Below are 12,934 nucleotides of genomic sequence, written 5' to 3' on the forward strand. Positions count from 1 at the left end.
CTTTTTTGTATATACAGATGTACAGTACTTATGATGTTTACTAAAGAAACGTTCTGAACATTACAGGGTGTCAAAGGCTTATGCACTGAATTTGAGAAGAGACAACAAACCTTAATTTTTATAAACGTTGAGCCTTCTTTGGAGACTAGTTTAACATACCTGTATGACAAAATAAGGATCACTTCCACTGACCAGCTATATAATGAGCTAAAAGGTGAGATTTAATTACATATAAAATAAATTTACACAGTACAGTATATTTTATACAAAACTTTTAATAATTTCATGTTCAAAATTTACTTAATACAGTACTGTAAAACTTTTTCCATTAATTTCTAATCAAAATTTTTATTTCAAACTCGTCTGATGTTCATATTGCTTCTTCTTCAGAAGCTCTATTTATTGACATTTATCCCTAAAATGTATAAGAAAAATCCCATTTTCTTTCCTTCAAAAGACACTTGCCTCTAGTAAAGTAAGGAGTCATTCTATTGGGTAATGGTAAGAAGTGAAGTGCCAAGGCCTTAGTTATTTCAGTTTCAAAGTCGAACTATTCCCTGTCCTTTTGACATCACAAGTGAGTGGACATGCATAAGAACACCAGGTGAGTATAGAAAAAAAATATCAAAATTCAGTTTATTTCATATGTCAAAAGACTCAAAAGAATTTAAGAAGGTATTTGTTTAAAATAATATGTATTGTCCTCACTGACGGATTCAAGCATAGTAAACAGATTATAACTAGTTATAATCTGTTTACTATGCTAGATTGGCAATGATCTGTCTTGTGGTATAAAAGGCATTAACACCAACTGGAAACTTAAATAAATCTAATGTTTATATTGCAGACTCTCACACTCTGATAGAGGTGGGATTCCAGTGAAGAAAAGAGATAGGTAAATTATCGAACTAAAAAACAGTATGAAATTATTAAAATATTAAAACCTATAAAAGATAATATAGAGAGGAGCAAAGACCCAAGGTTCTAATGATGTGATGGCATGGGGTTACATGGAGTTTAAATGAATCACATTTGAATATTGGCTGTCTGATCATATTGGTTTTTATAGCAACCTTCTTTGGCACTCTGAACAAAAAGGGCACAGATCAATGGACCATTTTCCTTGTGACCAGAATGGGTCTTTTAAAATAATTTTGATATCTGAAGGGAGTCTGAGCTTGTTTTACCTACTATATCATGGCAAATGATGGAATTGTGTAAAAATATAGAATTTTCCATTATGTAACCAGGTACTGTACAGTACAGTATCTACCTTCTTTGTTACGGAGTATGGACCAGGAGAGGAAAGCACCTTTATCTTTTCTCAGTCACGATGCAAATATGACTACATTCGGGTAACCCACCCTTTCCAAATCTCTAGACACACTGACTTATTTCTACTTAGTTACACTTATCATTTACATTAAAATCTTTAATATGATAACTAAACATACTTCCCAAAGAAGGACTGTGAGGCCTATGCACTGCGCACTAGATTTCCTATAGTAAATATTGTCCCTGATCCGAGACACAGAGAATGTGGATCAAGATTATACAAAAACTACTATAAACAACAGTGTAACGATTGTTAATAAATTCGGAGCAACAGACTGGTCTGAGTTCTGGTATCCAACTGAGCAACTACTTCATCAATTACATGTACATCTACAACAGGCCCAGAAGTAGGAGAAGAAATGAAATTAAGATAGTACATCAGAGACTGACCCACTATTGAGGCTTATACCTTTTCCTTAATCGTAAAATGTACGAAGATTGATACAATCTTAGAAGCCCTTCCAGACTCGACTGGTCTTCAAAATGGTCATATAATGGAAAATTAAATCTAGATCTTGAACATCTGCCAACTTCTTAAAATTTATCCAAGTTATCTGCACCTCCTTTATCTGGTACTGGGAGGGTGACCTTGTACACCCTTGTTTCTGGACGTGGTCTGGTAATGACAGGTCTACCTTACCACCAATTCTAATTTCATACTATAAGGGATAATAAATATCTAAAACCAATTATCTGGTGCTAACCTAATTTAGGGAACTGCCCACTTGAGCAAAAAAATAAATCTATCACTATAATTTGAAGTTAAAACCTACAAACTAATCCTATGTATATCTTGATACTTCATATGTCAAAAGACTCAAAAGAATTTATGAAGGTATTTGTTTAAAATAATATGTAATGTCCTCACTGATGGATTCAAGCATAGTAAACTGATTATAACTAGTTATAATCTGTTTACTATGCTAGATTGGCAATGATCTGTCTTGTGGTATAGAAGGCATTAACACCAACTGGAAACTTAAATTCAGTATTACTCTGAATTTGGGATAACACATTTTTATATAACTTCCCTAAAACAAACTATACTTACTTTAAGCAACTTATTTGGATTTTATCAAATAGTTTACTATATTTTAAAGACTAAAGGTACTAAACTTTTTCGATTGTCTACTTATTACATACGGGAACTGGAGCATATGAGATGAAGAGACTCATTTAACCAAGTGATATACACACCCCTTAGATAAAGACATGAGATGAGCTAGTGGCAGAGCTTGCAAGCAAATAACACACACAGCCCTTAACAAGAACTTGAATTACCAGCCTTACTTTGAAATTGGTATAACAATTTTATATGGCTTGCTCAAAATGAACTACATACCTTAAGCAAATTATTTGGATTTTATCAAATAGTTTATTTTGAAGACCATTAAAATGTTTTTTGATTGTCTAATTATTAAGTATGGAAACTGAAGTATATGAGATAAAATGACTCATTTAAGTAAGTGATGTACAGTACTAATCCTTACATATACTACCCCTTAATATAGAAAGAAAATGAGATGAGCTAGTGACTAGGCTTGCAAGCAAATGATGCACTTAGCCTCGAACAGGAACTTGAATTCAGGCTACCATCTTGGTTGTCTGTCTCGTAAATTCTAGGTGTCCAAAAGAACAACTAGAAATGCAGGAGTGTTAGGGCTATGTAGCAGAAGGGTCAAAAGTAAATCAAGAATTTGATGCTGTATGAGAGGATCTTGAATCTAAGAAGTGTTGTATGCCATCAGTATCCTTACTAAATGGTTTGCTATGATTACTAGCTGGCAGTTGAGGAGTTAGGCTAGGGTTTGAAACAGGGTAGGTTAGGTGTGGAGTTTTACCATGAATGAAAACTTATTGGCTTCTGAGGCCTTAAAAACTAAACTGGTAGGCTGTTGAAAACAGAAAGACTGGAGTAGCATTACCATTGTCATTCCATTCATAATCAAGTAGCCTAGCCTTTTGCACTAAAATTAAGCCTTCTATAACAGTAGAAATAACCCGTATTATAGAAACTGACAAGGAAAGTATTTTAAGAACACTTCCTACATTATTACCAACCAACTGCAATACTAGTTTGCAAACCATGCATTTAAATTTTTTTTGTTTATTAGCATTAATGATATGCTCTAAAGATAACATTAAATTAGTACTAGAACAAGTTTAAGTAACTGATTAGTCTAGTACAAGTTAAAATGTCTCTGAGGTTTTGAAGGCTTAAAGACTAAAAACTAGGATGATCAGCATTCTTTGTGATTTAGGTTACAGATTAATCACTCTATCCACAATAAAAAGGGAAAAATTGAGAAATGTACATGGTCTTTCAAATAGCAGTCTTTCAAATAGCTGTCACCAAATGTTTGAGGAAAACACAGCACAAGATTCTATCTTTAGCATCCCACTTAAGGGCTGCCAACGAAAGTGCCCGTGTTTTGAGTATTAATTACATAAGGTAATCTAAAATAAATGAATGAACCTTTAAAAAATTAGTAGTGAGTTTTTAGTAAGTAACTTAAGGTTTAAAAGGAATATACAGGTACTGTAATTCCATATATATGGGAGGAACTCAGTATTTTGTTCATCCAGATCTTCATGTAAAGAATGGTAAATCAAGGCTCTCCTCCTTATTTGTTTATATTATTCATAAAGGGTACAAGAGCTGCTGCAAATTTTCTCAGGTACAGTTTCAGACTTTTCAGGGTTGAGCCAAAGCCTTTACAACTGCTCCTTTAGTGTATTTGCGTTGTATTTTAGATTTTTTTTCATAATATAGAATTTCTTATTCTTGTATATATTTCTTTCTCTGAATAGAAATAATCCAACTATATCTTCAAGTTTTCTTCTTAGCATTACTCACTCATAAAAAGGTATTAGTGTTTACCATTACCCAGCTAAGATTAACCCGTGATGAACAAGTGGCCGAGTTAGAAACTGAACGAAGTGCAGTGCCCTCTGAAACATGATAAAATGGATCAGTTTTGGCTAAAATATCACCAACAACATTAAAGAGCCATGAAAATCATAAGATATGAAACACCAGTCACAAATGAAAAATGAGATTGCCTAAGAGCCCTTACTTTAGCGAGTGGAGTGATATCAAAGTCCAAATTACCAACTTGGTCTTCTGCCTCACAATCTAGTCTAAAATAGCTAATAGGAATGTGAAAATGGAAGGGTTTAGCCACAGAAGGATCTAGAGTAATTAAAGAAGTCGAAGATCTGCGAGAATATCTCAACTTTAACATGTAGTGAACATTCAGAAACCTTACTGAATGGAATACTATTACTATACATCCAACTAAGGAAGTCAGGTTAGGGTCAGCAACTGGCCAGGTAAGATCAGAATTACCACCTATAAGCAAAGACATACTACCCTTCTGAGATTAATCAGAGGAAGCTAAATAAATTAAGAGCTTTGAAGCACATCACTATCAAAACTTAGTGGTTAAGTGTGTATTAGAGAATGGTGCTAGTGTGTAAATTTCATCATCATTCTCACTATAAACAACTAGCTTATCTTTCACTGGATTTCCCCCCTGCTGAAAGTAAGTTTTATCAGCATTCAAATTTGAAACATACTTTCCTTATGAGGAACTGTAAGGCAACTGCACTCCACAGAATAGAAATTTTAATCACAGCACTATCTCTGTGCAGTAATTACTGACAAATCTAGAGGAAGGCAATTTAAAACACAATAAAATTCATCGCAATCTGGAAGAGGGGTGATGTCATGTTGTACCGATGGAAACAGAGAAACTGAAATAACAAAGGCCCTGGCCCTTACTTCTTGCCGTTAACAACTAGTGTCATTATTTTACTAGATGCATGTTTCTATTGAAAGAAAGAAAATGGGAACCTTTTTATATAAATTTCAGGAGTCATTCTTGATAAAATGCGCTTCTGGAGAAGAAGAAATGTGAACATTAGGGTAGGTTCATAGAAATGAAAACGATGTAAAATTATGTAAAAGCAAATTCCATTGTACCCTATGTTATTGTTGATGATAAGTGTTTTGATTTAGTTTTGCTTTTCCTTCCACTGTTGTTGTATAGGGCAAAATGATACAGCACATTTTATTTTAGTATGATCTGTTCAATCAAAAGATCATGGTTTACTCTCAGGCATTTACACTCATATTGTTAAGGTTTAAAGCAGCCTAACATTTTGTTTTTAAATCTCAGTTTTCTTATGATTTTGAATAATTTTAATGCTAAAAGTTATTTTCATGATATCTAAGTACTTTACTGTCCACAACCCCACCCCTATTTCCTACAATTTGTCCACAAGCAATATTGTAAATCTGTAATGAAGAAAAGCTATACAATGTACTGAATAGGCTATAGCCTGGCCCATTTTGATATCAAACACAAACCTGCTCTATTGTTGACACAAGGCTCTTTGAATAATAAGGTTTACAGAGCAGAGTAAGGATTACCATTACAAGAAAGGAATCAATTTAGTAAATTGAGAAATCTTTGAATGGACAGCAGATCATTTATGAAAATTCAACAGAGTTGTGTTAGGTGAGCCTAGACTTAAATACATAATAGGGTGGATGGATGAATGTACGTATGTAGTTTTTGAACATTGCCTAAATACTGTGCAACATGCAATGTGATGGTGCAGTGATATGAAAGATGATAATTTCATGCCAGAAAGTAAGGAGAATTACTGTCAAATATGTGTCAGATTAAAAAAATATTACAATATTGTAGATAGTATAAAGATTTGTAATGATGAAAGTCCACTTCTAAGAGTTGGAAAAACTTTTAAGTATGTTAATGTAAAACAAATTTCTCAATCGGCTTTTAGTTAGGGTATCCAAATGTTTATCGACTACAGACTTTCACCTATAGACCATCAACTTGGTCTTTAAAATCTAGTCATATTGATAAATGAGAAGTGAAGTCAGACCCAGAAATAAAAAAAAACGTGAACGGGTGTCTTGGTTACAGTAAGCCATGTTATGTGCTTCTCTTTACAATAATTTAATGAAACTGCATTAGTATTCTTGCTTGTTTTTCTTGTATCAGAAATTTACATGCAACAATACTAATAAGATGAAATTGTGTTTAGAGGATGATTGATGGATCAGTCAGTCAATCAGTTTAGATGATGAACATTTGGGTAACATTTGTGTTGTTCCATAAAGGACTGCTTTCTATGATGTTCCAAAGACATTTCATCATCCAAAACTTGAATTTCTTCAATGTTTACATCATTTATTGTTTGTTTGTTTCTTTGCCTACATTTGTTTTATGACTTCTTGTTTGTTTCTTTCTTCTTTTATGACTTTGTAAGTTCTTTCAATTCCTCATTTATTTGAACATCTTCAATTTCTCAATGAATCATTATGGAAAATCCTTATTTGCTGACTTTTCTTGTTACCTGAACAGTTTTCTTAATTCCTCCGGGGAAGCCTCTGAAGTTATTCTAAACTTCAATCCATAAAGACTTCATGCATGCAATGCAATGCTTTGTCTACAGAAAGGACTTTGAATCAAACATTTTCTATTTCTAAGTATTTCTTTGCTTTGATGAAAAACTATGGCAAGGCCATAATTCAAACAAAGTGGGGATACTTCAGATTACTAAGCATGTCATCAGAACATATACTACATAAACTTTCACTCTTTTTTTTTTTCTTTTAAAGTATAGTATTTAAGAATGTTTGACTGGTATATGCCACCTGGTTGAATCTTTCTGTAGCACTAATATGATTATTCAATCCCTTCCTTGATCCCTTTAGCCTGCTTTGCAATACTTTTAACTTGATTTTCAATGAAGATTAATTTAGAACAATTCATTTTTGTCACACTGGTTCTAGAAGGTACCCTTTCCCATTAAATTTCTCAACTCTTGCAAGGAATGTAACATTGGCTTCTTCATTAGCCGAAGTATATTCTCGCATTATTTTCACCTTTACGAACTTCTTTTATATACCATAAATCATAAATGGTTTGTATATTCTCGCATCCTTGCCACCTTTTTGAGCTTCTTTTACATACCATAAATGGTTTAATGTTACCTAAGTCGGCAGATGATTTAGCAGTCTTTGTATAAGTTTAATGCTGTTTGATGTAACCAGTATCCTGTTGAAGCACATTTTCTGCTCAGTTTGTCAACCACAAATAACAGAATTTTAAAGATGAAATTTGTTATTTTTATACTCCTGATGTTTGTATTGCCAAGCATTTTCTGTCTTCACTATGCATCCGTCTTTCACTTTTGGAATTGAAGAGCCACAAGCAGAAGTACAAATTATATATTTATTTTTTTTTTTAGATTTTCCAAATTGAAGGGTAATTCAAAAATGTCTTTTTTGTATAACATGAAGATTCACTCTCTGTCTGCTAGAAAAAATTTAGTCTTGGACGTGCCAAAATTGTCATTATCTCTACTTCAGTACAAGTGGATTTTGATACTATATCAAGTGAGTTTTTGGTAAATGAAAAATTAACTTACAATTAAAGAAAACTATAAACTTTAGTAAATTATTAGGAAATCTTACTTATATTTGTGTATTCTGCAGAATTTTAAATTTGGGAATAATGTACTGCCATACTACACTGTAATGTGATAATATGTACTTGATGTTAGAATTACATAACAGTAATTATATACCAACCAGCAGATTTGCAAGTTGCTGGGTATCGTATTTATATTATTACAGTACAGTACATAGTTATAGAAATGCACTTATAACCAAGCTATGGTACTTTAATTTTGTTAGATTAAGCAAGCATTTGACAGTTACAAAATGTTGCTCTTATTTAAGGGGAGAGAAACTAAGGCTTGAAGTTAAATTTCTTTGTCCAAAAGTAATTAAAAAACTACTAATAAACTCATCTCTAGACTTTGTTAGGGGTATATGTAGAGTTTACTCTTAAATGGGCATTGAAAATTGGAACAAGGTAAGGTCGAAGAAGTTGGATAATCATGTATGAAGAAACGAAAGTGAATGGGTGACAGGTAAAAGGGAGAATGCAATAGATCTAGGTCCAAAGGATCACTATAAAGAACCTTTAGTACAGTGTACAGTCTGAGTATCACAATGGTAGGCTACACTGATGGCAGTACCCCCTTTGCTACCATAGGGATTAGAATTACCAAATTTTTATAGGGTAAGCAGTAATTAATTTCTTCACAACTTTATTTCTTATATGTTGAATGCAAAATAAATTTTTTTTAAATTATTAACAGATTGATGATTAAGATATTACCTCTTTAGTACAAGTAGCTTCTTTGATCAATAGCCTATTTTCTATTTTAAACAAACTTGAATCCACTAAATGATAAAGCCCTTATTTGGCATGATTTACAAAAATGTAGTGGGCTTTCAATAGATCAGTAAATTTATCAATCATTTTAATGATTTGTTTACTGGAGTCTTTCCCAGCTTATAAATTCAAACTTAGAAATGTTGGTAATTTATGGACAACATTCCTTCTTTTCTGTAAATGGTATGTGGCCGAAGCTTATTTTTTGCCGTATTGATGGACGAAAAGAGTATGTACAGTATGTAACTTTTGATTTAAAAGAAAATTTGAACTGAATCTCTTTCAGCCTTTGCATCGTACATAGAAGGCTTGTAGTTATTACAAACATCATTTTTAACAGAATTCGGTTTCTATCATATTACTACAGTTTACAGTACTAGTATAATGTACTGTACCCTCCAACATTTATTTCATCACAACTCTATGAATCATATACAGTATATGATTTCATTTGTGGGCTTTTGAATGTACAGTACTAGGACTCCACAACAGTATTCTGTCTGACAGATAACATATATGCCATTTGGACCTCTTGTACCTGAATATTACCTTCCTAACTTTTGTTAGTGCAACACGCAGATCTATCCAAAGCAGCTACTTCATCGTTGGTGTCTAGCTTCTTTCCAGTCATGTTTTCAATTATATTTTAAAAAGTTTTTCAGTTGTTGGTATTACGGATTCCTAGCATGCTGAATAACATTATTTATATACAAGTTTATTCATCTTGAGATTCACTGTTATCAGTAGTTGTTAGGAATATTCCTGTGTGCTTTTCAAGGTTTTCTTTATAATACAACATTTTTAAAATGTTTGGTGACTATTTTAATGTTAAGTGCTTACTGTTAATTAGCCAGATTGGTTTGATACTGCAGTTATTGCTAGGAGGAGAGTCATTTGCAAAAATCCTTTTCTAACTTAACTTACTTTGCTAAGTGCGAAGATTAAGTTAAGTTCAGTACTTAAAAAGGGATTTTGACGAAGGAAAATCTATTTCTGGGCGAGGAACCTGTGTCGCCCAGTGAAATGCTCCTTAAAGCACCATTTCAAAGGTTTTTATTGCTAAATATACCAGAGAAAAAAGTTGCATGGAATGCCAGGAATATACCCAGCTCGCTCACCCCTAATGGGTATCGGTATTAAAACTGGGGCGAGTGATACCACTACCAGAGGTCCCTTCCCAATTAGACTTCTCCCTCCTCAAAATCCCCTGTTACTACGAGGTGTCGTTCACTACAGCTACTGCCCCCCCCCCACCACCACCACCACCACCACCACCACCACCACCACCACCACCACCACCACCACCACCACCACCACCACCACCACTACCCATCCTTCTCCCATCATTCCTACTAGCACCCCAAGCTTGGGCCAGCCTAGGGTGAGGAAAAAGGAGGGAGGGTTCACTGGGCGACACAGGTTCCTCGCCCAGAAATAGATTTTTCCTTCGTCAAAATCCCTTTTCTGGGCTCAACCTGTGTTGCTCCATGAAATAGTAACAGGGAATTGGTCTCATAAGCTTGGAAATACACAAAAAGTTAAGGAACTGAATTAAAAATAGAGTAATTCAATTAAGAGTGTTTTACTAAAATCTTTAATATACCAATCTCTTAATTACAACCCAAATAAAGGTCAATGTTAAGGTAGGGGGGAAAGGGAAGGCAGGTGCCGCCCTGCTCCTTATTAGGAGACAAGGCACTAAGAGGGAAAATATATATGAAGATAGGACCCTGCTGTAATGGTTGTGTTAAATCTGGAGGAACCACTATATCTTTTTAATCCTTCAAAATTCATGTGACGAAAATAATTGACTGGTGTTGCTACAGCCCAGATATCTTGAGCATGTGGTACAGATTCCGGCTTGGTTCTTTTAATAAAATACAGAATCTATTGTCTGATTCCTTCCAGGGAAATGGTTCCTCCATCCTTTCTAATAAACAAAGGTCCTGAAGGTCTATTTGAATAGTTTTCCAGAGTGATAACTGGGCAAAGAGATAGATCCTGTTGAAGTGGGACAATCTTCCACGGGGACCATCTATTCTGTGGACCCTCATTCTTTTCTAAGAACTTTCTCTCTAGAGAGAATAAAATTCCACCAGTAGAAAGAAAATCAGTATGATTTGGTTCTCTAGATAATGCTGAGAGTTCAGATTTTCTGGCTCCTGAGGCTAAACATGTAAAAAATAACGTCTTCCTAAGAAGCGCTATATAAGAGCATGAGTCAATATCAGAGTCAGAATCTAGATCAAGGACATCATCTAAAACCCATGCAACTGCGTGAGGGCGAGCTATTGGTTTTAGTCTAGTACAGGCTCACTGAACAGACGAAAAATACGAATCTGTAAGATTAAAATTGAACCCGATCTGACATATTTTCTTTAAAGCAGATTTAATCATAGTAATAGTATTATTGGCTAGACCTCCTTCCAAGAAAGTTCTGAAAAAGGTAACTGCCAGATTCGTAGTCAGTGTTCGAACCTCTGAGTCTTCCAGAAATTGGCTAACTTCCTTACATCAGAATCATATTGCCGAAGGGTAGAATCTCATATACCTGACACTAGGGACAATGTGTTAAAAGGGTCAATCTCAGCATCTCTTTGTGCTGCAAATCTCAGATAGTCCATAAAGTGAAGGCACTGAATCCGTGAGGAAGCAGACACACTGTGAGATAGTACCATCCATGTTAACTTGGTTCAGGAATCCTCCGAGGCCGGAGTCCTAGTTCCACCAAGATAGGAATCCAGTTGCATTGGGCCAATTGAGAGCTACAATGGCAATCCGACCTTTGAAAGTCCTGAGCATGTCCAGGACTTTCAATAGCATGGTTAAAGGTGGAATCAGGTAAATCCCCCATCAGTTGTTCCAATCTATGGACATGTCGTTTGTGACATAGGCCAGAGGGTCCAGGTTGGGGGCCACATGACATTGTGGCTTGTGGTTGGATTCCCTGGCAAATAGGTCTATTTGGTGACCCGGAACCTGTTGGCAGGTCCAATTATATGACTTTTTTGGCCAAGGACCATTCCGACTCCCATGGAGGTGTCCTTGTTAGATCATCCTCAACCACATTTCTTACTCCCGCCAGGTGAACAGCTGACAGGTGGCAAAGGTTCCCTGTTGCCAGTGAAAAGATAGCTACCATCACTTAATTTACGTGACTTGATTTGGAACCTCCCCTGTTTATGCAGTGGACTATTACTTGGCTGTCTAGTATTAGACTGATATATTGTTTCTGTGACGGGGAAAGACTTATTAGAGTCAAGAACACTTCCATGACTTCTAAGATATTGATGTGTAGTTGTCGGAGTGTCACTGTCCACAACCCCTGGACCTATTCGTATTGGGAATAGTCTCCCTAAACGCTTAGGGAGTCATCTAAATGGACTACCAATGTTGTCGCTGGGAATCGTAAAGGTACTGAGTTTGCAAGGTTTTTGACCTTCGTCCATTGTTGAAGTTTTTTCCATGGTGTAGGTGGAATCCGAGAAATTTTGTCTCGATATTTCTCGTTTTCTTTGGAACGCCAAACTCGATTGATGTCTTCCAGATTGACTCTCAGTAATGTGTCTGTTACTCAGGGAAACTGGAGTAAACCTAGGATTCTTTCTTGGTTTCTCGGGGTCGTTAGTTTGTCGTTGAGAGATCCTCTTGTGTTTTTACTATCTATATCCTCCTCTGTGGTGGAATCGACCGCTTTTGTGTGGTCAGGATCTATTAAAGACCTAACCACTGGAAGCATGTTGCTAGAGAAAGACGGGAATTTTAAAAATTTATTTGGAAACCTAAGTATTCCCGAAATTTTTTTACTTTGCCCGACGCCTTGTGGCATTCCTTGACGCTGTTGGCCTAGATAAACCAAACGTCTAGGTAGGCCACTAACTGTATTCCTTGAGTCCTCATCTCTTGGACTACTGTCTCCGCCAACTTAGTGAATAACTTGGTCGCTATGTTGAGTCCGAATGGCATCACCTTGAAGGTGTAAGCCTGTTTGCCTAGCTTGAATCCTAGGAAAGGATGAAAAAGCTATGCTATCGGAACATGAAAATAAACGCTTGTAAGATCTATAGGGGTGGTGACGGCCCCACGGGGACATAAGGTCCTCACCTGTGAGACGGTCAGCATATGGAACTAGTCGCATTGAATATATGTATTCAAATAGGACAGATCTAGGTTACTCTTCGTTTGTCCAAGTCTTTCTTTGGCACTCTGAACAAACGTGCTTGAAATTTTAAGCATATTACCTCTTTTATTGCTTTCTTCAGAAGAAGATCTCCTGTGTAAAGTGTTAAGTCTGCCGTTGGAATCTGATGAAAACTGGT

The 12,934-nt window shown here is 35.4% G+C and overlaps 1 protein-coding gene across 11 annotated transcripts in view; it reads left to right on the forward strand.

Annotated features, from left to right (window-relative positions):
• LOC137627039 (sodium-independent sulfate anion transporter-like) overlaps positions 1–12,934 on the forward strand; it is a 477,203-nt gene that overhangs the window by 408,690 nt on the left and 55,579 nt on the right. For all 11 annotated transcript variants that reach the window (XM_068358087.1, XM_068358069.1, XM_068358033.1 and 8 more), the window contains one exon: positions 67–214. In XM_068358087.1, coding sequence (XP_068214188.1) covers positions 67–214 — 148 coding nt within the window. The remainder of the gene's footprint in view (positions 1–66; positions 215–12,934) is intronic.

This window comes from Palaemon carinicauda, chromosome 2, assembly GCF_036898095.1.
Source record: "Palaemon carinicauda isolate YSFRI2023 chromosome 2, ASM3689809v2, whole genome shotgun sequence".
In the NCBI taxonomy this organism is placed as follows: domain Eukaryota; kingdom Metazoa; phylum Arthropoda; class Malacostraca; order Decapoda; family Palaemonidae; genus Palaemon; species Palaemon carinicauda.